Consider the following 27395-nt stretch of genomic DNA (forward strand, 5'->3'; position numbering starts at 1 on the left):
TCCCTGCCTCAAAGAGTGTGCTACAAGATAGGAGCAATGGAAATCCCCATGCAGGGCCTCTGTCACACTGATTTTGCGAAGTACAGTGCACAAGAAAATCCCTGCCTCAAAGAGTGTGCTACAAGATAGGAGCAATGGAAATCCCCATGCAGGGCCTCTGTCACACTGATTTTGTGAAGTACAGTGCACAAGAAAATCCCTGCCTCAAAGAGTGTGCTACAAGATAGAAGCATTGGAAATCCCCATGCAGGGCCTCTGTCACACTGATTTTGCGAAGTACCGTGCACAGACATTAGGAACTAGAATTCATGACATTACAAAGTATATATTTCTGTAAAAATATGTTTTAAACAGCTTTGAAATATTTTGGGTGTAATTTTTTATGTCGTTTATTTATGACAAATAATCATCTCTATAACAAGATATAGTAGGTATATAAATATATAAATTATGTACTACTAAATCACACTTCATATACATATAATTTCAAATTTATCATTACATATATGATCACACTATTGCAAATAACAAATCCAAAATATAAGGTCTGCTAAATGACACAGAATCATGGTTTAGCTATTGTAACATTTTCTGTACAAATATCTCTATAAATATCAAAACCTACAAACATCCGTTTGAACTTCAATATTGTAACACAAATCTGAATGTAGAAACACAATAACATATGTATTTATCTATAACTGTACAAAAAACAACATGTATATCTATTTAAAACAGAAAAATCAAAGCTTTCACCAATTCATTCACCAGTATAATGCTTCCACATGGCTACTAGATCTAGAATTATGAAAAAAAAAAGGAAAATCTTTATTCTACCATTTACGTAAAAACACAGAACTGTCATTCTTCCAATTCCTGATCATTTCCTGTTTCTAATAATAAATTAAAAAAACAATCCATCATCTGACAAAGGAACAAATCTCAGACTTCTGAACAGCAACACAACCTACCAGAGCAAGAATCAAGTAAAATGCATATAATAGAGAAGATAGTCCAACTTGGGCTGTAAAGCTTTTTCAGCGGAGGATGCAAAAATAAAGGTATTTGAGCTTCGAGGATAAAACGAAAAACAAAATATATATATTTGATTTTGGATGTAAATTAATTAGCAAGAAAATGTCTTTCTCAGACTGTTCCGATGAAGGAAGCAAAGCAAATATTTTATTTTTAAATGGTACAAACCTTATGAGTTCAAAGAAAAGATAAGAGGGCCTATAGTGTGAATCATTTCATTAGTGTAAAAATAGCATTAAAAAAAATTATATAAATTATAAAAAAAATAAACAGCATATACATTTGAAGCAATCACTTGAATCATTCAGTCGGGACAATTTCTTTTAAAATTGCATGAAATACAATAATAGAGTCTGGATTTTCATAAATATGTATAAATATTTAAATATTCCACAATTTGTCACTAGCCTATATTTATTTAACTAAACTATTTTAGTCCTTACTTGAGTCAGATAAGCTTAATGTAAAGTGTTAAGTATGTCTTGGCTACCATCAAGTAATGACTTAATGGACTGGTCTTCTTATTCCACTCTTGAAATATCTCTGCCAAACAACAATGTTTTGGTCCAGTCCAGAGGGACCTGCATTCTTAATCTCCAGCTGCCGAGTCTTGTTAAGTAGGCTGACCTCCAAAGAAACCAGGATGCAACCCCTTTAGAAGTATTAAACACAATAAGCATAAGCAGACAATACAACATAACAAGTCAACACAATATCTAGTTCACATCTAGAGTAAACAATATTAGGTTTATAAGTATACACTCAAAGACATTGCAATTTTTTTTCATGTCATTAAATTATCAATAAGAATTTAAAAGCCGTTGTAAGCCTATCTTAAAACAAACTCAAAAATCACTTGTCTATGTATAGTTATAGAAATATTTTATTTGACTAATAATGAGTGCTTAATCTCTTTGCTTCTGAGCCTGGGGTCCTGGGTTTGGATCTCAGTGAAAATTGGGATTATGACTTTCGGGATTTTTTGGTGAATTTGAGTCCATCCAGCTCTAATGAGTACCTGACATTAGTTAGGGAAAATTAAAGGCGGTTGGTCATTGTGCTGGCCACATGACACCCTTGTAAAACGTAGGCCACAGAATCAGATGACCTTTACATCATCTGCCCTATAGACCACAAGGTCTGAAAGGGGAACTTGAATTTACTTTTACCTGAGTTCACCTAAACTCTAATGGGTACCTGACAATAGTTGGGGAAAAGCATAGGCGGTTGGTCATTGTGCTGGCCACATGACACCCTGCTCATTAACCATTTGCCAAAGAAACACATGACCTTAACATGATCTGCCATATAGATCTCAATGTCTGAAAGAGGAACTTTTTTTTTTACTTTAAGGAAATGAAACTTAAAAGCATGAAACAAAATAAATTGTTTAGAAAAAAAAAATGTTACAACCTTTAATTTTTAATTGTGGAGTATCACTGAGACCTTGATAGCGACCTATATAAGCCAACATGCCTAGACTCTGGAATTCAAAGGCTCCAGTTTTATCTTCATCACAGCTAGAGTTGAGAAACTTGGTCAAATAGCGACCTTCTCTTTCTGCAACCTGCTCAAACAAAGTTGTCATACAATGAAGACAAGGATTTAAAAAAAGGGAAAATAAAATCTTAGTGGATCTGCTCCAACTAAATAATTGACACATCATCCATGTTAACACATCATCCACATTGACACATCATCCATGTTAACACATCATCCACATTGACACATCATCCACATTGACACATCATCCATGTTAACACATCATCTACATTGACACATCATCCATGTTAACACATCATCCACATTGACACATCATCCACATTGACACATCATCCACATTAACACATCATCCACATTGACACATCATCCACATTGACACATCATCCATGTTAACACATCATCCACATTGACACATCATCCACATTAGACAGAATAGTTATAGCAAGAACAAAAACACATCGACATGTATCCACCGAATCAGATTGCAGTATGTTGCACTATGAGCAAACAAGATCCCTAGTACCGATACCATGCTTTGTAGTTCATTTGTTGCTAAGTTGACAAATATTCCAGAAAAACTCGCTATCTAAATGTGATATAAGCAACATACATGTGCACCATAGATGGTATAGTAAGTTTTAGTCTATAACTTTAATACTGTCACTTATTTAGGACACTAGCAGTAATAACACACAAGTTTGCTAGGCAAATGATGTGACGTTGCCTACAGTACTCTATGTCTCGAGAGACAGTGATTTGCCTTTGCATCTAATCATGTGACTAAAGAGGTCAATCCTAGATACACATCTGCAGTCACAGGTTTGGCATTTATAATCACCAGACACTGAAGCATTTTAAGCCTTCTTCCTACTTCTGGTGTGCACACCATTTGCAGTCTAGGACCCTTCTTTTATGCTTGCTCTCCGTGTTGATCTATCCAGGGTGCTTCTTTATCCTAACTGTTGGTGTTGATTCTGAAGAGCTTCAAGTCACACTTGCATGCAGCAGTATCTGGTGGTAAGTGGACAACCTACAGTTCTCCTGCTTTCTCTTAGATCACCATACAATATAGCTTGACCGATCCTACAGTACACAGTTTTATAAAGCTGGTAGACCCCTTCATTCCACAGAGCTATAAATAGTACTCAGTTTAACACTATTTAATCTTAAAACTTTTTAAAAAGATTGTATTTGAAATGAATTAGTGCTACAAAAATCCATCAAACCAAAAAAAATCACTATTTCACAGAAATTTACATGACTAGAATGATAGAAAGGTCACTATAAGGTCATTCCCCAGAGCTATAAATAGTACTCAGTTTAACACTATTTAATCTTAATACTTTTTTAAAAGATTGTAAATGTATTTGAAATCAATTAGTGCTACAAAAATCCATCAAACCAAAAAAAAACACTATTTCACAGAAATTTACATGACTAGAATGATAGAAAGGTCACTAAAAGGTCATTCCCCAGAGCTATAAATAGTACTCAGTTTAACACTATTTAATCTTAATACTTTTTAAAAAGATTGTAAATGTATTTGAAATGAATTAGTGCTACAAAAAACCATCAAACCAAAAAAACACTATTTCACAGAAATTTACATGACTAGAATGATAGAAAGGTCACTAAAAGGTCATTCCCCAGAGCTATAAATAGTACTCAGTTTAACACTATTTAATCTTAATACTTTTTAAAAAGATTGTAAATGTATTTGAAATGAATTAGTGCTACAAAAATCCATCAAACCAAAAAAACACTATTTCACAGAAATTTACATGACTAGAATGATAGAAAGGTCACTAAAAGGTCATTCCCCAGAGCTATAAATAGTACTCAGTTTAACACTATTTAATCTTAATACTTTTTAAAAAGATTGTAAATGTATTTGAAATGAATTAGTGCTACAAAAATCCATCAAACCAAAAAAACACTATTTCACAGAAGATATTTACATGACTAGAATGATAGAAAGGTCGCTAAAAGGTCATTCCCCAGAGCTATAAATAGTACTCAGTTTAACACTATTTAATCTTAATACTTTTTAAAAAGATTGTAAATGTATTTGAAATGAATTAGTGCTACAAAAATCCATCAAACCAAAAAAACACTATTTCACAGAAGATATTTACATGACTAGAATGATAGAAAGGTCACTAAAAGGTCATTCCCCAGAGCTATAAATAGTACTCAGGTTAACACTATGTAATCTTAATACTTTTTAAAAAGATTGTAAATGTATTTGAAATGAATTAGTGCTACAAAAATCCATCAAACCAAAAAAACACTATTTCACAGAAGATATTTACATGACTAGAATGATAGAAAGGTCGCTAAAAGGTCATTCCCCAGAGCTATAAATAGTACTCAGTTTAACACTATTTAATCTTAATACTTTTTAAAAAGATTGTAAATGTATTTGAAATGAATTAGTGCTACAAAAATCCATCAAACCAAAAAAACACTATTTCACAGAAGATATTTACATGACTAGAATGATAGAAAGGTCACTAAAAGGTCATTCCCCAGAGCTATAAATAGTACTCAGGTTAACACTATGTAATCTTAATACTTTTTAAAAAGATTGTAAATGTATTTGAAATGAATTAGTGCTACAAAAATCCATCAAACCAAAAAAAAAAACACCATTTCATAGAAGATATTTTCATGACTAGAATGATAGAAAAGTCGCTAAAAGCAAGAAAAGAACACAAAAGAACTATTCCAAATACAAGAGATGGACGAGCAAATTATTTGTAAAAAAACGTCCACTATTTAATTATCTAACTGGTAAATCTTTGATTAATTCATGTTTTGTTAGGAGCAATGAATAATTGTGCAAAGTTTCAACTCGATTGCTCAAAATTTGTACCAAACAGACAGCTGATATAAGCTTTGTAAAAACACTATGCTACCAACTGGTAAAACAAACAAAGACTTCTTCATTAAAAAAATTTTGGGGGGCCAGTAAACTCACTAAGATGTTGGTAGAGCACTTAATAATTTGCTTTAGGTAATAAATTTGTATGAAATATATTTAAGTAAGTCTGCCCACAAGTAGGCCTGGGGCTCCACTTCAGCTACCAAAACCCCAACCCACTCTGCTAGATGTTTTTGCAAAGATTTTTATGTTCACTGCAGCTCAGCCAATGCATGGAAGTCGACAAAGAACCAGTATGATGCAAACTACTATGTTACAAGACACAAAAGATTTTAAAATTATTTTTTTCCAGTCTTATATAGTTTCTTTTGCTTTGAATAATGAAAGGGAAATGATTTAAAAACCTAGATTACTTTCCAAGTTCTCTAACAATAAAAATATAATGCAAGAATATACCTGAGCTGTACAGGGCAATGACATTTCTTCAATATCAGCACAATCACCAATTGCAAAGACATTTTGTTTCGGCTCATCCTTAACTCGAAGAAATCTATCAGTCAAAACCTTTCACAAAACAATATAAAGCATAAAAAAAATGTAATGTACATAATTTGTCATTCATCCTTCCATCTGATATAAAAACTATTACTATTTTCTTTCTATTTAGGAGTTTTTTTGTTTCTTTTTACAATTTATGCTATAATCAAAATAACCAACATTTTCAAATTAAGAAGGCAGGGTGTTATGAGAAACAAATAATATATAAATAACAAATATTAGAATAACAATCCAGCAATGTGCTTTGCTGGTTGCTATGCAAAACCAATACCTGTCCAGATCTATTTTTAGCATATTTTAATGACTTGGTGAATTCTCTAGGTGCCAAACCAGTGCTCCATACTACAAGACCACAAGGAATTACAGTCCCATCTTTTAAGGTCACACTGTCAGATGCCACTTCTGAAATTTGAAATTTTTATTCAGAAAGGGGATATTGAGTAATACAGAAAAAAAACTAGAATTCTATTTGGTTGATTGATAACTGAGATAAATATGAAGCATAAAAAAGAGCAATCCTTGAGGAATTCTATGTTGATAAAAATTAAAAACATGTCAGGCCTTTGTACCATACAAAGATATTTTATTATTGCCATTCTATTTTAAGGTTCCTCTTGTTAACTCTTAATGCCCATTGGCATACAAAGTACCAAGTGTTCCTTAGTACACCATAAGACTGGCTTGCCTCCCCTATACTATTTTTTTTTATTTAAGGCCTCAAATATAATGGCTAAGATGGATTTTAGGAGTCATTTATAGAGATCTGGTCTCAAACAAGGAAATCCAATGCCGAACTGGGAGTCGAACACTTGGTGAGGTTGTGACAAAGCGTCACATGAAGTTTGCGGGACTTATTCTCTGTCAAAAAGAGCTATTAATACCAAGAGTAGTGATCAATACGAGGAAAGTGCAAACAGGGACATCCTCGTATAGCTTGATAGAGACTTTCATGCAGGACCTCAGAATATACAATATTCTTCACTGAGCAGGTTGCATGAGTCAGCCAGGAAAACCAATAACTTGTTAGAGTTTGTCTCTAAATTGACTAAATTTACACAAGGATATGCATAGATTGTAATTATTTTCATTTTGGTGGGAACATATATACCATAATTTATAAGATAAGATTTTAAGAAGCAAGTTTTTCAACAAAAAAAAGGATAAGTAGCTTACGCATAAAATAGAATCAAAATGTATGCAATTTGGACTACTCTTTTTTTTTTTGGTTACAATTATCCGATAAATAGGCCTACAATATTTTAATATTAAAAAATTCATTAAATGTCTTGATACCTGTCACAGATGACTGCACAATGTTAAAACCTTTCCTTTGTTTGATTTTTTTCTCTGCAAACGCTTGCAGCCTTGAGTCAAAGGATGAAAGTATCTTGTTGGACTCCACCAATGTCACTCTGATATCATCGGACTTCTGCTTGTACAGCCTGACCACATCCTTCAAATATGATACATAAGCCTGTAGTTAAATACCAGAACTAAAGTGAAAGAAACTATTTTCAAAGATATTGATGACCTCATTGGCCTAAAATATTCTTTGCATGAGTCAATTATTTTCTGATTAAAAACAGCAGAATGCAAAATTCATTCTGAAATCTTATTTTATAAAGTGCAGAAATTTCTTCAAAAAATAAGACAATTATTTCCTTTGCCTATCTTGTGTGTTAATCTTGTCATGCATGCTCATTAGAGACTTAAACTCTGCTAAGTTTTTGTTCTCCTTAGCTGATTCAAGAAAATTCGTATTCTAAACCATTTGTAAGCCAAAGTAAATCATTACCAATAAATTTTAAATGGAAAACAGGACAAAGATGTGTTTCAAAAGTTTTACTATTGCTCAACACATTATGTTGAGCTGATTCTGTCATATCGTATGACATGACTCACTGTTAAAAGTCATCTTTCTAAGTGCAGTGAAGAGAGCATGAAGAGAAGGTTGTCCAAAGAAAAACTGGCTGGACAACATGAAATAATGATTATCTGCCGACAATTGTTGACCAGGAAGAGTGGAGGTATTTGGTTACCCAAAACATCACAGCAGCCCAACCACGTAAGTTAAGGGACTGGTTATGATGATTATTATAATTACTTTGTATTTAAAAGTAGTTAAATGTAATTCAAATAATAAAGTAACTGATTTATTACTGACATTTTAGCATGCAAATAAGTGCTTACCAGTTTTAAAACACATTTACCTGTTCAACAAAGTCATAGAGCTCTGCACCAAACTCAACTCCAGTTGGCCCACCACCAACAATGACAGTGTGCAGCAATCGTTTACTTTCATCAGGATTAATGTTCGGCTGAACTGACAACTCAAAGTTGCTTAAAATACGATTGCGAATTTTTCTCGCATCAGCCACCTCCTAAAATATAAAAAAAAAAAGATTTAAAAAAAAAACCTAACAATAGTTAACTATAAAACCTTCTTTTATGTTCATATATGCTGCACTGGCACAGTGACCAGTGTATTGGCTTGAGCCTTCCAGTTCAAATTCAAGTCCAACAACTTTTTAAAAAATATTAAATGCTTTCAAAAAGAAACTACAGTAGCATTCACCCAGAAATCAAAGGGCCATTTACAAAGCGTGATAAGAGAAAACCTAGTAAACCAGTAATACAAGGAATTAACTAATATTGGTGACAATCACCTTTAGAAAAAATGCATAGTCTTGAACTCCAGGAACTCCAAATGTATTAGTCAGAGCACCAACACCAAGAACAAGAAGATCATAATGCAAACTGTACTGGTGGCTGGGTTTTAAAACACTAGTGCAGTGAATACGTTGGGCCTCTGCGTCAAGACTAGTAGCGTATGAGAGATGGTAGTGTGTGGAATCTCTGAACCCTGTGTTGCGAACAGGCTCAATGATGGACCTACAGCAAGATAAAAAAAAACCATAAATATCAGATTTTTAACAGTCAATAAAAAATGTACAACTTTTCTGATATTGTCCAATGTAGTCATTAATATAAATCAATTTTGCAATTTATGTTAAATGTAAAATAATGCATCCATGCATACTCCTAATAAGCTTGAGAAACATTCACTCTACTGCATACAAAATCTAAATTTTTTTATGGATTAAATGTATAAAAATTCCAAACATGCATGAAAGCACAGAGAGCAATTTATTAGTAAAAATGATGAAAAAGATTAATGAACAAAAAAATCATTTCATTGTTATCTTTTCTTTTATATTACAGACGTTACTTCAAAAAAAGAAGATAATTATGTCCATCTCAATGCTATTTTATCTTATATACTACAGACGTTCAAGAAGATAATTACGTCCTACACATTTCATGTGTCAATCTAGTCATGCATGTTAATCAATGAATTAAACCCTGCTAACCTTTTTTGACTATATCTTCAATAATAATATGTAATACTTATGTATTAAGTGTAATAATTTTTTTCGGATGCTTCAAGCATAAACAAGAAAAATTGTTACAAACTATTTTGATGACTTCTCACCAGCCTCTATTAAGTTTGAGTTTGAGTTTAGGCACATCTGCACAATTTAGGCCATGTCGTGCCCGTAATCCTTTAAGGATCACTCTCCCTTTATATAACAAGGGCTAAATTCTATACAGTTAAATCATTAAAAAATGAAGGTCTATTCACAGTTAAAATAGTAAAGGTCGTAAAAATTTAATAATTTGGTAAAAGTCTTATGTAAATATTATATGTTCACAATTAAAAAATCAGATCTTCGTAGACAACCCCACCTCCCAGACAAAGCCCACTACCTTCCCAGGGTCGACATTGTCGAACAGTGTTTTTAAGTTGTGTGCTCTAAAAAATTTCTCCCTGACATTCTAGTATCTGGGGCAATCAATGAGGATATGTTCCACGGTGAGGCGAGAATCACAGTACTCACAAAGTGGGGGCTTCTCTCTCTTTAGCACAAAAGAGTGCATGATCTAGGTGTGGCCAATCCTAAATCTGGACATGGTCGTGCTACCACGCCTTGTCAGACCCTTAGATGTGGGCCGCCACCTGACATCCGTCACAATCTGCCTGAGTTTGTTGTGAGTCTCAGCCTCCCATCTGTCCTGCCACTGGCAGAGGCAATACTTTAAATTACAACAATTTTTTTAAAGGACGAAAGGTAAAAATACTTAAAGTTCATAGGAAATACTAATCTTCAATTTAACTGCACTGAGCCCTATGTAGAATTTCCAGTATAACAACATTCCCTGTTTATTTATATTTACTTTTACCTGAATTCTAAAGTTCCAACAGTTGTGCTGGCCAGTAGCGGTGTGAAAAGAAAATGGTTTCTTGGGCTAACAACGATGACATCATACAACTTCTTGTCAATGGTCTTCAACACACTATAGCCACTCCAACCAGTTCCTAAAATAACCAAAGTCTTTCGTCTGGCTTGCCCATTATTCTTGGCATCTTTTGATAGTGATCTTAAAAATAACATAACAGCAACATGTTAAAACTCTGATTATAAAGAAACATTTCAATCATAATTAAGCAAAATAGTGCAAAGTACATTCACCAAATTCTATGGGCCAAGCCAAATAAAACTGCAACAATGAAAGATGGGTAGTTAATATATCTTCTTAGAATTCAAAAGTAAACTATAGATAATTCAGAATTTCTCTACCAAATAAAATTCTTTAATTCTCAAAGTAAAGTTCCCCTTTTAGACCTTGTGATCTTTGGGGCAGATAATGTAGATAATGTAAAGGTCATCTGTTTCTGCGGTCCATGGTTAATGAGAGTTTCATGTGGCCAGCACAATGACCAACTGCCTTTAAATTACCCCAACTAATGTCAGGTACCCAATAGAGTGTAATAAAGATTCTGAAAGTAAAAATTCCAGTTTTTACAAGGATTCAAACCCGGGACCCCCTGTTTCGGAAGCCAATCACTTTACCACTCAGCCACCTTGGCTTCTAATTCTCCAAGTAGAAATCATGAAAAAGATTGATCACACTTACAAAACAATTTCATAACAGATTCACAACAGTAGACTTAACATGAAGCGTGTATCTTATACAGATTGATTTATTGACCCCGAAACAAACTTGCCTTCTCCATATATAGATTTTCAAACTGAAAATATTGTAGCAGAAACAACATAAGATTTTTAATTAACTCCCTTTACATGTGTTACTATTCTGTGTAAAAAATCCTGGAGAAGCCAATGTGTAAGTAAACTTTCTTTTTCACTTCTCTTGCAACCTTGATGCATCACCAAGTGACAAAAACATTTCACATGATCTATTTTCCTGCTGAAAACTGGGCTCCATTTTACTAAAGTGCAGAGAATAGGCCTAGCATATATAAACTGTTTTTTTCTTTTAGTCAGAAGAATAGCAGGACATTGTGCTGCAGGCACCTCAGAAAAGTAAAGCCTATATAGGCCTACTTTTGAAATTCTAAATACAGGAAAAAAACAACTTGGAAAATATTTTAACCCCTACACCCAAAATAATCCTCTGTAATATATTAGAAATCTGATTCACTCTTTAATAATTTACTGTTTTCAATATTACTTTCTCCTTCTCTCTGTATTCCCCACCCCCACTTCATTTGCTTTGGAGATAGAATTGTATAGGCTAAATTTTTTTTTTCTAAAATATGTATACATATGTTTATTGAAATAGATTCTAGGCATAAAAATCAATGTGCTTCTCAACAATTGTGTTTGTATACATTTGCAATCACATTTTTTTAAACTTTACATATGAGCAATACCCCCTTTTTTTTCTTATGCCACAGTAGTCATTGAATGCTAAATTTAACCTTATTACTAAAGAAATATCTATTTCAATATTTATAACTTCAACATTAAGTGTGTCAAAAAGAGAAAGCCAAATATTTTGTATGTTGTAATGTTATTTGAAATGGCAACAAACCATGCCAGTGCATTTCAAAACTGACAGTATTGCTAACAGCCTTGTGCTACTCTGGCACATTCTAGAAATGACTTGTAAAAAGTCTGTAGATTCAATTGTTTTAAATATTTCGAATGTTCTTTCAGATTTGAAGATAATTTATAATACATTCTAGTCCAAACCTCCCTCAGGAGTAAAATCACTAAATTTAGAAAGCCTTCAGGACAGAAGGCTCAAAAGTAAAGTAGCAATCATACATAAAACACTGAACCATAATCTTCAAATACAAAAACAAAATTTAATAAAATACTCTGAAAGACACAAAGATAAAGGCACATTCCTCATCCCATATGCTAGGACAAATTTGTACAAACACTCCTTCTTCCCTAGTGCTATTAGAGCATGGAATGGGTTGCCTGAGCTAGCCAGGAAAACCAGTGACTTGGCTGAATTTAAGTCATTGGTTAATATGCATGACTAAATGCATGACGCATAGGACGTAATCATCTTCTTTTTTGAAGTAACGTCTGTATTATATAAGATAAGATAAGATGACAGGTAATCGCAGCATGTTTGAGCAGGCAGGGTTCAAACCAGTCCAAAGCACATACCACAGGAACAGGCAGCCTAAATTTCATATATGGTTACTAATCTTTGCCAGCATTCTTATATATTTATATAGATGCCCATGTCCACCTTTTGTTACAAATCTTTATCAAATTAAAACAAGTCTGTTGACTACAATTACAATCATATATAGACAATATAGTTAACTAGATAACAAGATAATCATTTATTTTTAATGATGATTTATCATTATGTTATATTATGATCTTGATCTTTATCTACCTCATAAACCATAATAGTGCTAAAGCATTCCTTTTTTGAAATTCAAATTGATTACTGAAACTATAACATATTGGCTTTGAAAGAAAAGTGCAAGCCATAACCCATAGAACTTGAATTCCTGACGGGCTACAGTCTAGGCCTACTATAATAGGATTATGTTGAGTTAGTTTTGTCTATTATACTAATCTAGATCTAATAAATTATGAATACTATCACAGTATCCTGAGTATCAGAACAGGCATAGGCAGTATTAAATAATTATTTAAAAAGTTAAAGCTTCTCTTTCTGATAGATAAAAAAAATCACGAAGAATATCAAAATGAACTTTTGTCTGGATCTATTTAGTCTAGTTAGCAGCCTAATGTCATTGAATTATACGCTTAGATCTAATTTAGTTTAATTTGAGTCTAGATCTAGATGTAGATCAGTAGTAGATGCAGACATTGCGTGAGATTTAACGTAACTAGTCGAATTTTATTTTGAACTCTTTCTATGACCTATGACCCCTGGAGGCAGTAAAGGTCATGTTTAATAGACAAAAAAAAAAATTTGTTTATTCACTGGGAGAAAGAGAGAGAGAGAGATAGGCTGTTTCGTTTTTGTTGTTGTTTTTTTTAGATGGAGTTTAATAGTTGTCACTTTGTTCTGTTAATAAATATCTTCAAGTTTTCATCACATACATGTAGAATATCATGCATTGTTTAAGCTGATTATATATAGTCTGTCGCTAAATTCCTTTTCATTTTAGACTATTTTCTCTATTTAACTCTACTTTGTTATAAAAGTAAAGTTTCCTTTTTAGGCCTTGTGATCTATATAGCAGATGATGTAAAGGTCATCTGTTTTTGTGGCCCACGGTCAACGAGGATGTCATCTGGCAAGAACAACGACCATCCGCATTTACTTTTCTCCAAATAATGCCATCTAGGTACCCATTAGAGCTGTGTGGACTCGAGTCGGAGGCGCCCTAAAGATCCCGAAATTAAAAATCCCAGCCAGGTCTTCAAACCCGCTAAAACCAAGCCTTTTACCAGTCAGCCAGGCGCGCGCGCTTCATATTTTTCATCTAAGGTTATTTATTTTTTTAAATTCACTTTCCAAAAGATTACATTGCATTTAAAAACTTTAAGAAATTGTTCATAGTTCTTGCGTTCATTTGCTTGTCCTATTTTCCCGCTCTAGACACGTGAAAGTCCGCATACATCTCACATGGCCTTACATCTCACACGAAATGCATGATCTTCGGAGTTTTGAAGGGCAATGTCTTTATTTACTAGTAAAATCCAAACTTTCTGGGATGGTGTATTGTCAATACTCAGTCATTCTCAAACTGTGGGGGAGGCTTGTGTTTACAGGCTCTGTTATCTTGTAAATAGGAGCATATAGCAAGTGGTCAAAACAAGATCAGCTTTTCATGTTCATTACAAGATCGAAGATCCAAAATTATTCATAGTTATTGCTTCCCCCCCCCCCCCCCCAAAAGATAAATTGAAAAAAAAAAAAAAGAATTTTATGGTATCACAACAAATGTAAAAACTTTGTTCCGAAATTGTTCATAGTTCTTGCTTTTATTTGCTAGTCCTTTTTGAAAGTCCGCATACAACCCACATGGGCTTACATCTCACACAAAATGCATGATCTTCGAAGTTTTGAAGGTCAATGTCTCTATTTTCTAATAATGTCCAACAGTTCTGGGACACCTACACACACTGAAGTTTTTATAGATGGTGTGTTGTCAGTACTCAGTCATTCTGAAACTGTGGGGGAAGCTTGTGTATACAGGCTCTGTTATCTTGTAGTCGCAGATATAGGAGCATTAGCGAGTGATCAAAAAAATCAGTTTTTCAAGTTCATTACAAGGTCGAAGATCCAAAATTATTCCTAGTTAATGATTTTGTTGGATCGTTTACCAGCTGACAGATCAGCCTGAAGTGCTATTGATCTGATCATTCTGATGTATTTATGTCCAACACCCAAAGCTGGACCGGTACGATTTCCTGATGTTAACTTATCGTCAACCCAGGACTGAGGCGAGCTCATAAGGAGTTTAGAGAACTATATATAAATTTAAGATTGATTTTTTTTTACAAATTGTCTGGTCTGGCGATAATTTTTTCCCCAATGAAGTCCCGGGACAATCTTTACCAGTTGACGCCGAGAGGTCCTGGAGTTCTGTTAGAATATTCCGTGTTTTTAGTTATTATATGTTCTATTCGTATTAGCCCCCTCTTTTACAGGAGGAAGCCATTAGAATTTATGTGTAGTATTTCTGTTCTGGTTCGTGTTCTTGCAGTTCAAGCATTATCTCAGTTATCATTTTCTTCATCTCTTCTTGTGAAGAGTGAATGTGTATTTTCAACTGATAAATTTAATTATAGAAGATAGTACCAAAATGATTCTTCTCCTTCTTATCTTATATATTACAGACGTTACTTCAAAAAAAGGAGTTCATGCATTGGCAGGGGCCTAGCATCCCTAACCCTAATCCGGGCTCACGACCATTAGGGGCCATATAGCAACCATGTCCCGAAGGAGTTCATTGCACTTGGGCTCATGACCAGTTGGGGCCTCACACTCAATAACATAATTTTAAGAGAAGAACTAGCGAAACTTGTGCACATTGTGAGTGTTGGAGTACACTAGGTTTTAATTGAATTGCCGGTATCCGGTACTGGGTATTTTTTTCTTTCAATTTTTTATTTTTATTTGGGGCCGCCAATTATCTTATGCTTGCCCTGAGGCTGCAGTGCAGATCATCTCAAGTTACAGGACCCTAGGCAGATCCACTGCAATGGTAGAGGAGCGAAACCAAGCACGCTAATGGACACTTCATAGACATACTCTGGGAAAAAAAGAGGGGAAGGGGGGTTAAACATTAAACCCATTTATCTGTTTAAGTTTAAATTATCTTTTCTTTTGAAGTCATTAGTGTCATTTATAATATATATATATATATATAAATAAGACTTGCATTCGAGTCCGAAGATTAATGAGGAGTGCAGTATTTCAAGTGCCACGCAGCCCCAGCTGCGACCTTCAGATACACAAAGTACAGTAATAATTTTCTTTTGTGAAGGAATGTATGTAATTTATAGGCCTATAGTAAATATTAATACCGGTATAATTTTTTTTTTGGGCACAAACAAATTATAGTAGTGGAAGAGAGAGGAACATTATTATACAAAAATGATTCCCACTTTTCCCAGAATACAATTTGAATTAAAAAGACTATGAACAACTTCATGAACTATGTCAGGGGCATGCAACTCTAATATTATTTTTTTTTTTCAGAAATAAAACTAAAAGAATACAATCAAGATAATTAAGTGCAATCCTAAATGCCACTGATGTAAAAATAGATAAAAAAAAAGAAATATCCATTGCTTGAGTGACAGCTACCATGGAAAGAGTAGCCATGCATTTTAATATATTTCAGTTAAGCTCACAACATATAATGACTTTGTCATTTTATTTTAGAACAGCATACACATATACTTTTTTTTAGAATAACATACACATATACTTTTTATAGAAACAAACACACATATAATATACTTTTTTTAGAACAACATAGACATATACTTTTTTTTTAGAATTACATACACATATACTTTTTTTTAGAAACAAATACACATATAATATACTTTTTTTTAGAACAACATACACATATACTTTTTTTAGAAACAAATACACATATAATATACTTTTTTTAGAACAACATACACATATATACTTTTTTTTAGAACAACATACACATATAATAAACAAAAGCTTTTTTGTTGCTACTTTTTTACTTCCCAAAGTGGCCACTTGTAGGCTGTGTTAGTGACATGACATAACAGGCAACACCATCACAATGTACTGGTACTGTTTCTGATTTAAGTTCTGTCACAGCTAAGTGATGTTTCTGATCCCTTCCTTCAGCCATTTTGTTCCCCAATCCAAGGTATCGTGGGGATCTATTCATGTCTCTGTCAGGCTGTACATCAACCAACTAAATCTTCACCATTTTATCATTGGCCTGATAAAATATCGTGGAATGGATTATGTATATTGCATTAGGCAATGACGATAAGCCTTTATTTAACCGGTTTAACGAGTTAAGATTTCTTTTTCCTTTTGTTATCTGGCGCGTTTACATTTTCCCCTTTATAAAATGTTTTCAGTAAATCAACGGCTTTGTCAGCAAGAACATTTCCAATAGCATCGAAACAAGAACCAGAATCCTGAGAGAGGCTTTTATCACTAGCGATATTTAAAATTGATCCGCAGCCACCAAATCGTTCGTTAGCACAGCCATACACAACAAGAGGTACACCCATTATTTTCAGAGCAGCAGCACACATAATACAGGGTTCAACTGTAACATAAAGAGTTGCATTAGCAAAGACATCTTTCTCAGCTATATTTTGTTTCTGACACATGTCTCTGACTTTCTCAATGGCGATTATCTCTGCATGCCTTGTCGCATTTTTTGTTTCGTTCACTTCATTTCCACCGTCAGCTATAATTTGATCATTGTAGACAATTATACACCCAACAGGAACTTCTTGAGCATTCAGAGACTTTTCCGCCAATTCCAACGCTTTGTACATCCAATCAACATGGATTTTATTTACATCCACTTCTGACATCTTAACTGAAACAAAATTTTAAAAAATAAACAAGGCACTGTATATTTATTAATTTTTTAAACAAAAGTATAGCTATATGTTCACAATACATTGGGGTGTTCCTTAAGAGACTAGATTCTACATATATTAGATATAGTGTATGTCTATTCTATACTATAGGTGTATGTGTATGTTTCATGGAGACCATTGATGGGGTTAAAAAAAAACACAATTCTGCTTTTGCAGCCTACAATAATCTATGTCTAGTCAGTCTAGACTAGATCAACATATGAGTCTGGACTAGCCATACTTAGGCCGCAATCTAGTGTGCTCACAACTTGTAAACGGTACTCTTATTTATTCTTATTGAATTATTCCTTCAGCCCTTGAAAGTATTGAAAGTTAAATTTTTCCTAGCTTTATTTTATAGACTATTATATAGTATCAATAGAGCTACTAGTAGTACTAGCCTACTGGAATCTAGGTTTAGAATTTATAGTAGTGACAGAGATCTAGACTCTATAGTCAGTGTATGTTGTATATCATAATCAAATCATTAATCATTCATAGTCATACTATGACTGAGGGGATGATAACTACTATACTTTATACTACTAGATCTAGTAATAACTAGTAACTTAGTAACTAGATCTAGAGTAAACTAGAGTAGTGACCAGACCTAGCCCTAGGTCATGGTGAATAGATCTAAATGATTCTGGAACTAAATAAATCTAGTTACCTATTACTATAGTAGTAGTAGAGTACTATATAGAGTTTATAGAGTGTTGCGAGTGGGACTGACTTAGTGACTGTGTGTGTTGAAGTGTTGACTTTTTAAAATTATCATACGAGCATGAAATGCGCCGGTATTGACACTACGTGACTACAGTTAGTACAGTCTAGTCTCACTAGACACTAGACTAGTTACCGTCTAGATTAATCTAGATTCTAGATCTATTAATATTAGATCATTTATTAGATCTATTTTTTTTTTAATTTTGAATTTTGATCTTATCTATATTTTAGATTTACTTTATTTTTCAATGAGAAATAAAGGAAAAAATAAGACATATTTTTGTTAACAGTACCGGCACGACTAATTCAGTGCGGACTAAATCTGCAACCTACTTGCGTTCCCATTTCGTGACGTCACTGATTCTGACACCGTCCATTTCAATGACGTGAACACAACTGTCTGTTTATTTTGGTTTTCTACGATAAACTGTAGAGCTTTTCACATGGTGGATAATATACAATAAACAACGTTGGCAAAGAAGCTTTGCCATGAGTTCTTTAGCTTTTGTTGTAAGTGTTTGCTTAAATATGAGTATTAATTCATCTTAGTCTTAAACTTAAGGTTATGCCTGTATAATGTCGATGAATATTAATAATTATACTTAGTTATCTAATAAAATAAGTAATAATAGACAGTATTTCAGTATAACTAGAGGAGGCAGTAGAGGATAATCTATTATTTTCTATTCTACTCTTAACTCTTAATAAGACTAGTAAAACTCTAGTTAAAAGTAGTTAGATCTAGAATGTCTAGATCTACTAGTTAGAATCTATCATAACTATAGACTATAAATAAGACTCTAGAGTCTTAGTCTTAGTCTTAGAGTGACTAGTCTAGTCACTCTAGTGTCACTCCTAGTAAGCCTAGTTGACTAGTTCATACTGATACTCATACTGATACTCACACTTACTCTACTAGTAGAGTCATACTTCATACTATTTAACTATAAATACTATAATGTAACTATAATAACTATTCATTATTCACGCAGTTTTTACTTTACGTAACATAATAAGTTATTATGAGTATATTATTATAGTATATAATATATATATATAAAATATAAGTATTCATAGTCAAGCTCTTATTAGTCTTATTCTTCTTCTTCTTCATCGTTCTCATTGTTATGTTGGAGTGTTCATATGACTAGACCAATACATGAGATGAACTGCGCAGTGGTTTCCAAATCAGGGAGCTCTCCATATAGTTTTCTTTCTATTGGGGTGATTTGGGGCCAATGTCTTATACAGGCCTCTTGGTAGAGAGAGCAGTTTTGGAGGACGTGGTCGGCATTTTCTGGTGATACTCCACATGGGCAGATTTCACTGGTTCCAATTTTGAGCTTCCGGAACATGTGTTGTCGCATTCTGTTGTGTCCGGTCCTGAGTCGAAAGATTAGACGTTGGTCTTGTCGGGATAGCTTATAGTAAGCATCATCTTTCTTGTGATTTGGATGGGAGCTCATCCATTTCTCATTTATTTTATCTACAATTAATTTCTTCATTTCTTCTGGATAGAGTGCAGAGTTTACTTGTGAGTTTGTTCTCCCACTCTTGGCGAGTGTGTCAGCCTTCTCATTTCCTGCTAGTTGTATGTGAGCTGAATTAGTCTTATAAATTATTAATATTATAGTTTATTATAGAGAAAAGAGAGATATCATAAATAGACTTTACTAGATCTATAGTTCTATACTCTATACAGAGTAATACAGACATCTAGTAGAATTCTGGATTAGATCATAGATGAGTAGATCTATATAAAATATATAGTACTAGAGTTTACTAGACTCTAGATCTAGATTTCTATACATTAAATATTATTATTAGTTCTAGATTAGTAGATCTAGACAATCATCATAGTCATAGGCTGGGACATACATAGAATAGAAGATGATACTCATAGTACTCATACTGATAGATGATCTAGATTTCTAGAATCTAGTTGAGTTACTTAGAATTTGATTTAGATTCTAATTAGATTCTAATTTTCAGACTCAATGACCCAATGTATTAAAAATAACAATAGAGTCTAGTTAGATAGAGCCTTTTCAACCCAATATTTTGATACTATCCTCATTTATGTTTTTTTTAGTTAATTGACAGAAGCTATATAGCTATAAATATATATAAAGCTATATCTAGATTCAAATTAAAATAAATTTTTATTATTTTTAGAAACCTCCAGTTGAGAGTCTATCTAAGGAACATTTATGCCAAGTTTTATCAAGATTAGTCAAACAGTTTTGGTTTTAATTCTGGACATACACCCATATATTATATGCATACACCTTACAATTAATTACATTAAATATACTAGATGGCAAGACTCATTAACATGATTCTGATTAGTGATCTTCCTAATTTTTTTTATTTCTGTTAACATACTTGGGTTATGGCTATTACATACTAATCACTTATTGCTAACATTTTGGTCACAGCAATATACTCCAACAAGCCCTATTAATAAAAACATCATAAACTACAGGTTATGAACATGATACATACTGGGAGGGCTTTAAAGTAAAGGTTGTTTAGCATGTTGGTTTTCTTGTCAGGTTTTTAATAACGTTTAAACTTAACAAGTATTTTTTACAATTTTTCAGACTCACCCAAGTGTTCGTATAAAAGGAACAGAAAATAGTTACACTCCTTCCCAGTGCCTTGATGATAGGTGTCCAGTTAAAGCACCTCACTTGCATTGTCCTTTCTGTGTCAAGACTGATGCCTACCAAGATCCTGTTATCCTTAAGGCTCACTACAGAGTGAAACATGTTGACAAAGGCATTGAATTTGCTGGTTAGTTTTACTTCATACTGTTTTAAATAGGTGGAGGATTTATAAGTAATATAGAGATCCCCACTAGGCCTAGCAGTTCAAAGGACTGATGTTCAGTTCATTTGTTTCTAGCACCCCATCCTTTCACTATTGAATAGCCTGCCCAGTGTGCAGCCAAACATTCCGGGCTCACATAGGTCTCACCAGACACATGATGGCCCACAAAATCCCAGTGCAAAGCCCTCAGCCTTCCTGGATGGCATAAGTGGTCATCATCGAACCACGGTGGACGAACTATGAATAAGAAGAGGAGAATATCTTTGAAGTTGTCTTTAGAACCGGTACCTGTAGTATTGTTTGTTTGTAAACATTAAAAATTTTAATTTATTTGACAATTGATGTTAAAAAAAAATGACAATGACATAGAATTTGCTTCCTCTTGCAGGTTTGAAGATTCTGAGGTGTTGTGATCAGTGTGATATCATAGGTATCATTAAAGGAGAAAAACGTTTCAAAGGAGCTCACTGGCATTGTTATCGTTGTCGCAACGGTTTCAATAGAAGGGATGAGGCCATAAAGCATTATAAAACTCACTTCCGCAATCCACAAACTACCTTTCAGATACAGATCACTCAGGTATAGAGCTTCGTTTTTAGTGTCTGGATATTAATTATCATCTAAAACTATAAACATTCATCGAAATAAATAATGTTGTTTATCTGTGGCTAGGATCTCAACTCTCCACCTGAAGTCAGACCCCATGAAGACCATAACACTTCAAGCCAAGATGCATTCGCTTCCATAGAAAATCCTGTCCAGGAAATAATCCACCCTACATTAGCTCAGTCTGCCATTAATTTGGCTGAACAAAGTATGTGATTTTTTTTTCTTCAACCAGTTAATTTACATTGTTTAGAGTAGATTCAGGGGTGCGGTGGTTGAGTGGTTAAGCACTTGGCTTCTGAACCTAGGGTAATTTGAGCTCTATGAGGAGTGAATTCCATACATTTTGGCAGTCTAAGGAAAAGACAATCAAAAGAACTAAAATCTTTACCAAACTTATTCCAGTAACAAACTTATGATGTGATTTATTCAGTAACAAACTGGTGAATTTGAAAATTGAATATACAATGAAGACAAATGGTTGCCATCTTGGTGGTAATTTAATTAGGTGCTAGCTGCTAGTATTTGCTCCATTTCTTCCTTTTGTTTAGTTTTTTTTATTTTTTTATTTCAAAACTTGAAAAAATAATCAATATAATCATTACAATGTGATTTTTTTTTCATGCTTACTGAGCAATATATAACTTGAATCATGATTATTATTACCATACTGATTTTTTTCAATTCATTATTATATTATATAGTAGTTTTTACATGTTTCAAATATATGGTTGGGATTAAGATGCCTACATTTCTATGCCAAATAACATAGCAGCATCACTTTTGATAGTTTTCCATTTTATTTCACAGATATTTTATTAACAGGATCAAGTGCTAACCGTCATAGTGCAGTGCAAAAAATAAAGGTCAAGCATGATGCGGCGAAAAAGGGAGATAATTGTGGAGGGCGAGAGGATGAAGAAACCATAATGATTATACAGGGGGATCAGTTAGAGTCGGCTTTTGCTAGTCATATTATTCATCCCAGTGTAAGTCTGTTTTTTTTTTTTGTTTGTTTTTTTAATTTAGTAACTTATTCTAATCTATGTACAGTGCTAATATCATTGAGGTTTATTTATTTTGTAGCGATGGTAGGATGGGGTAAACAAAATATATTGCAAATGATTTTTTTTTTAATTTTCGTAAATAGCAAGCAGATTTCTAAATAGATTTTAAAAAAATATTTTTAAATAGCCCATTTTGTTATCTAAAAAGGAAGCATCTTATACATCACTATACACACTGGTAATAATCATCAGATTGTAATTTTACTCTTTGCCAGGACCTCTCAGCACTAAGTAAAACTGCTGTTGATTCAAATTTGTCTTGGGAAATCCGTTTTCGTTTGGAAGAGGAAGAAAAAAATATGTACAAAGCTAAAATGGAGGAATACAAAGCACAGGTAAACCTTAAATGTCTGTCTTAATGGGTATTCTAAGTTTTTGTGTTTAAGTAAAGTTTTAAATCTCATTTAATTTAATTGACTTACTCTGACCTACCTAAGTCCTCCCGTTTTGTTCAGTGCATGGGGGGAGGGGGAGGCCCTCCACTGAGATCAGTCGTGGGTGACTTCCTCAGCCTCTTCCAAGCTGGTACCCACAGATTTAGGTCTTTCTAAGAATGTGCAAGGCTATTGCTATGTGTGGACAGCCTTGTTTTTGCTTTCCTCTTTCTTTCATGCAATGGGCTGACTTTGATCAACGTTTCATCTTGTCTAAGGACATGACCATCTTGAAAGCTCTCATTCACCTTCTGATTAGGGAACATGGTGGCTGAGTGATGAAGGGGTTAGCTGGTTCAAATCTTAGTGTAGACTACGATTTTGAACTTCAGAATTTTTAGGACACCTCAAGTCCACCCAACTCTAATGGTTACTGACATTAATTTTCTGTACAGTAAAAACAATTGTTTTTTTGTGCTGGCCTCATGACACCATCATTAAATGTCAGACACAGAAATAGATGAGCATTATATGATCTGCCCTATAAAACTCTGGTCTTAAAGGGGCACTTTACTTTTTAGTATTAGTTATTATGCTCTTGTTTATCGTACTGTGTTGTGTTTGATAATAGGTAGAGCTTCTTCAGCAGCAAGTATCAGACCTAGAAGCGCAACTAACTCAACAGAGCCAGCTCAAGCTACAGGATCTCATTGAGTCTCTTAGTGCAGGAGAAGCTGGCAAACAAGGACTGAGTCAACAGTTGGCTAAATTTTTAGAGCAGTGTCAAGCCCAACCCTCCCAAGACAATTCGTCTGAACTTCATCATCAGATAGTCAAAACCGAGCCTGACCCCTCGTTAAGTGATACCTCTGACCATTCCCTCAATGATCAGCTAGTAGACCCGGCATCTGATGCCCACGAAAGTGGGGCTGTTAGTCATCTGAATGAAATACCGGAAGGTTTCCAAGTGTTGTGCACCACAGTAGATGGCCATGTAGTTGTCACTCGCAACCCTAATACTGTCTCTGGGGTGTCTAGGCGGACATTGTTGAGCGACACTAGAAATGCAGCTGTTGTGTCAACCTCTGGTCTTCCAGACAGTGGCCAAACCCTTTTCTCACATATTCTGGGTGCTCCAGGTAAAGACCAGACGTCTGCTACCTTATCCATCTCTGATGCCACTGTAACTGCGACAAGCCTGATAGCCGATTTGTCACACGAAGACCATGGTGAATTAGGCATCTTAGGTAGCGGGCACAGCTGTCAGATGGAAGTGGTCACTGCTGCTGATGGTCTGGCTGCCCTGGGGACCGGTGTAAGTAGTTTGTCAAACAACGCTGAAGATAATGGCGGCCAAGGTGGTTTTGTCATGGACATAGAAAACGGGGCCAGGATCTATGTTCAGGCATCTGAGAGTTTACAAGTGGAGCAATCCTTGGAAGAACATTTTGAAAGTAAAGAGCCTGAAAGCAAACGAGCCCGGGTCACATGATTAGGTTTGCTGTCTTAGTTCTTTGGCAGTCCTCTAGAATACACTCAGTTTAATATTCTATACAATTTATGGCAGATTCTTTTCCTGCAGTTCTATTATTGTCAGCTTTCAAATGTATTCATTGTTTTCTGTCATTTGTAGTTTTCTTCTTGAACATGGATAGTGTGCAAGCATTTTGGAATACATTTTATGACTCGTAGTATGTGGCAATATTTATAATATGAATAAGACATCTATGTTCTATTTGTATATTGGAAAATGATAAGTTGTTAGAACTTAAAGATGATTAAAATGACGGCATTTATTTATTTTATTTTTTTAAATATGATTATGGTTTTTTTTTTCTAATAAAATGTTTTAGGCAGATGAACTACTTCTAAAGGTCAGTGATGATTCGAATGTTAAATACACAAAATATTTAGGATGCAGCTGTTTGACTGTTGTACACACTTGTTGGTCTCTTTTACTGAAGCATATCATGTTTTAGCTTGATAGGTTTATTCTGGTATCAGTTTCTTTTTTAATCAATGTAATAAATAAAACTAATATTTTTGTAGGTATTATATGATAGATATCTCATAGTGAATGGCAATGAAATATTTAAAGTGCTCGTTGAGATTGTGCTTTTATGTCTCTAGAAAGCCTTTCTTATTTCTGAATTGGTTTTTTGAGATGTATTAAGATGTGACAAAGTGACTATTTGTATGGTCTGGGACAAAAAAAAATTACTGTTTGCGTGCTGAATGAAAATATTGTTGGTGAGATGTGTTACAATATTACTGCTTGTGCAGTATATGACGGAAGTACTTTTTGTGCAGTTTATGAGTGAATTCTTCAAGTGCATATCTATTTATGTTTTACTATATCCTTCAATTTTCACCGAGGGAGAAAGTGTCAGATGAGGTGAGGCCAGTGGCGTAGCTAATGATTTGGGGGCTGCGGGGCTTGACCTTTTGAGGAGACCCTGCATTTTGACATTCGAAATCATGACATGAGATAATGTACTTAATAAATATGTAAGTCTAAATTCCAATTGTACAGTATATCTGTAAAATTTAAAAAAAAATAATCATTAAGACTTTTAATGTGTAATATCGTTGTTTATTGGCCAGATAATGCACAAGTTACCAATCTCAATTCATATTGTCCCATGTCATGCTTTCTAGATTAATGCTGTTAGGTTTTTGACTCTACTTGAATAGCAAAATTAAAAGGCAGTGGCGTAGTATTTAATGTAAAAAAAGCAAATTAGGACCTTCGTTTGGCGACCCTCCTCAAGTGGGGGCCAGGGGAAACTCAAATTTGGACCCCCCCCCCTTTCTGCCACCGTAGCTACGCCACTGTGTGAGGCCTGATAAAGCTTAAGTTATACTCAATCTGTATTAACTAAAATAGATGATGCTGTGTCCTTGTCTTTTTTTTTTATTGGTTGCCAGCATGATAACATTGTATTCAAATGTTTATTTCCTGTTGTCAAGCCATGTCAGAACTAAAGCAAAGACTTTTTTTTTTAAATGCTATTGCTCAACTAGTGTACCAATCATTTTGTTTCTGTGATTTAAATCAATCCCAACATTTTTTTTTTCTCTCCCTAGCCTTTACTCAAATTCTATAATCCTAACCCAAATTCTTTTTTGTTTTTAAACAAACCATCTTTTACTGTACACCAGCTGGTGGGAGGTATTGGCCCTTGTTGAACAAGCACTGCTAGAATCATAGGATTACTATCTACTTCCTGTTTAATGGAATGTGAGGTTGATATGATTTATTTTCGACTTACTTGTTTGGCATTGTTGTATTATTGTTTTTTTTTTTTTATGTACAGCTACTTATTCTTATTTTCTTTTTCACTGATAATTTATTATTTGAAATAGTTGTTACATTATTTCTTATTCATTAAATTGACATGAAAGAAGTTGTTTGTTTCTTATAGATCTGTTCTGTTTTTATGTGTGCTTTCTTTTGTTTTTTAAACAAAGTAAATTTATATTTTGAATTCCATGTTTTTCTTTTTCTTATAGCCAGGTTTTTGCTGCTGAGTTTTAGGCTCATTTGCAGTCTGTGCCAAGGAAAAAGTGATGTTTTTTTTTAGTTGTATAGCACTGCAAATCAAAATGCTTTTCTCTTTTTTCTCCTAAAGTAAAAGTTCCCCTTTCAGACATTGTGATCTATAGGGCAGATGATGTAAAGGTCATCTGTTTCTGTGGCCCATAGTTAATGAGATGTCATGTGGACAGCACAACGAGCATCCACCTTTCCTTTCTCCAACTAATGTTTGGTATCCATTAGAGCTGGTTAGACTTGGATGCGCCCAAAGATACCAAAAAAAAAATCCCAGGATTCGAACTCGGGATCCAAGCACTTTATCGCTCAGCCACCCTGCTTCCTAACCTTCCACCTTACATAAGAAAAATTCATCAGGCGAACTGGTTTGACCACATATCAGACATAGAAATCCTACAGTTGTAACATGAATGAGCAGTATCCACGCCACGGCAAAAAGGTCCCAAATCTGAAAGGTGGGACATGTAATCCATATGCCAGAAAAACGACTTCTTTATGGAGAGCTGTGTTCAGGAAAGCACTCTCAGGGGCATGGGCGTAGCCGGGTCACCCCCACCCCCCCCCCCCGAAAAAAATCCTGGCTACGCCCATGCTCAGGGGGTCAACACAAGCGTTACAAAGACTTGTGTGACCGGCTTTTGAAAGCGAGAATTGGGCTTAACAGTCAACTCCGAGCTCATAGGAAATGAGAAATATGTTTATCTCTGAAGACGAAGGAGCTTTACATAGTGCAAGTTTTGTTGGGCTGTAGTGTAGTGGGGTCTGGCTAAGGTGGATTAAAATGGTGGACATTCTTGAAATCCATGTAAAATGTGCAGAAATATCACGAAAAGAAACTATAATACT

General features: G+C 34.2%; 3 protein-coding genes across 9 annotated transcripts; 1 reads left to right on the forward strand and 2 right to left on the reverse strand.

The window, feature by feature from the left end:
- Positions 1-362: 362 nt before the first annotated feature.
- On the reverse strand, positions 363-13177 carry LOC106055864 (uncharacterized). Its single transcript, XM_056006923.1, has 9 exons — positions 12707-13177; positions 10223-10420; positions 8647-8872; positions 8191-8361; positions 7274-7433; positions 6252-6382; positions 5879-5986; positions 2449-2602; positions 363-1687 (listed from the first exon to the last, which is right to left on the reverse strand). Exons 1-9 carry the CDS (start codon positions 12802-12804, stop codon positions 1557-1559), a joined length of 1377 nt encoding a protein of 458 aa, XP_055862898.1. The 5' UTR covers positions 12805-13177; the 3' UTR covers positions 363-1556.
- A 2913-nt stretch (positions 13178-16090) lies between these two features.
- On the reverse strand, positions 16091-18497 carry LOC106055863 (tRNA-specific adenosine deaminase 2-like). 6 transcript variants are annotated; one of them, XM_013212355.2, is made up of 2 exons: positions 18448-18497; positions 16091-17345 (listed from the first exon to the last, which is right to left on the reverse strand). In XM_013212355.2, the coding sequence occupies exon 2, from the start codon at positions 17338-17340 to the stop codon at positions 16807-16809; it is 534 nt and encodes a 177-aa protein (XP_013067809.2). In that variant the 5' UTR covers positions 17341-17345; positions 18448-18497; the 3' UTR covers positions 16091-16806. The 6 variants fall into 6 exon arrangements, with proteins under 6 accessions (XP_013067809.2, XP_013067807.2, XP_013067808.2 ...); XM_013212353.2 differs by lacking the exon at positions 18448-18497 and adding an exon at positions 18408-18447; XM_013212354.2 differs by lacking the exon at positions 18448-18497 and adding an exon at positions 18352-18437.
- LOC106055862 (uncharacterized) lies at positions 18441-25992 on the forward strand. Of its 2 annotated transcripts, none has more exons than XM_013212351.2 (7): positions 18441-18624; positions 20718-20910; positions 21335-21525; positions 21619-21760; positions 22378-22541; positions 22835-22954; positions 23625-25992. In XM_013212351.2, the coding sequence occupies exons 1-7, from the start codon at positions 18604-18606 to the stop codon at positions 24483-24485; spliced, it is 1692 nt and encodes a 563-aa protein (XP_013067805.2). In that variant the 5' UTR covers positions 18441-18603; the 3' UTR covers positions 24486-25992. The 2 variants fall into 2 exon arrangements, with proteins under 2 accessions (XP_013067805.2, XP_013067804.2); XM_013212350.2 differs by having other exon boundaries at positions 18442-18624; positions 22363-22541.
- Positions 25993-27395: the final 1403 nt, after the last annotated feature.

Source organism: Biomphalaria glabrata, chromosome 12 (assembly GCF_947242115.1).
Source record: "Biomphalaria glabrata chromosome 12, xgBioGlab47.1, whole genome shotgun sequence".
NCBI lineage: Eukaryota > Metazoa > Mollusca > Gastropoda > Planorbidae > Biomphalaria > Biomphalaria glabrata.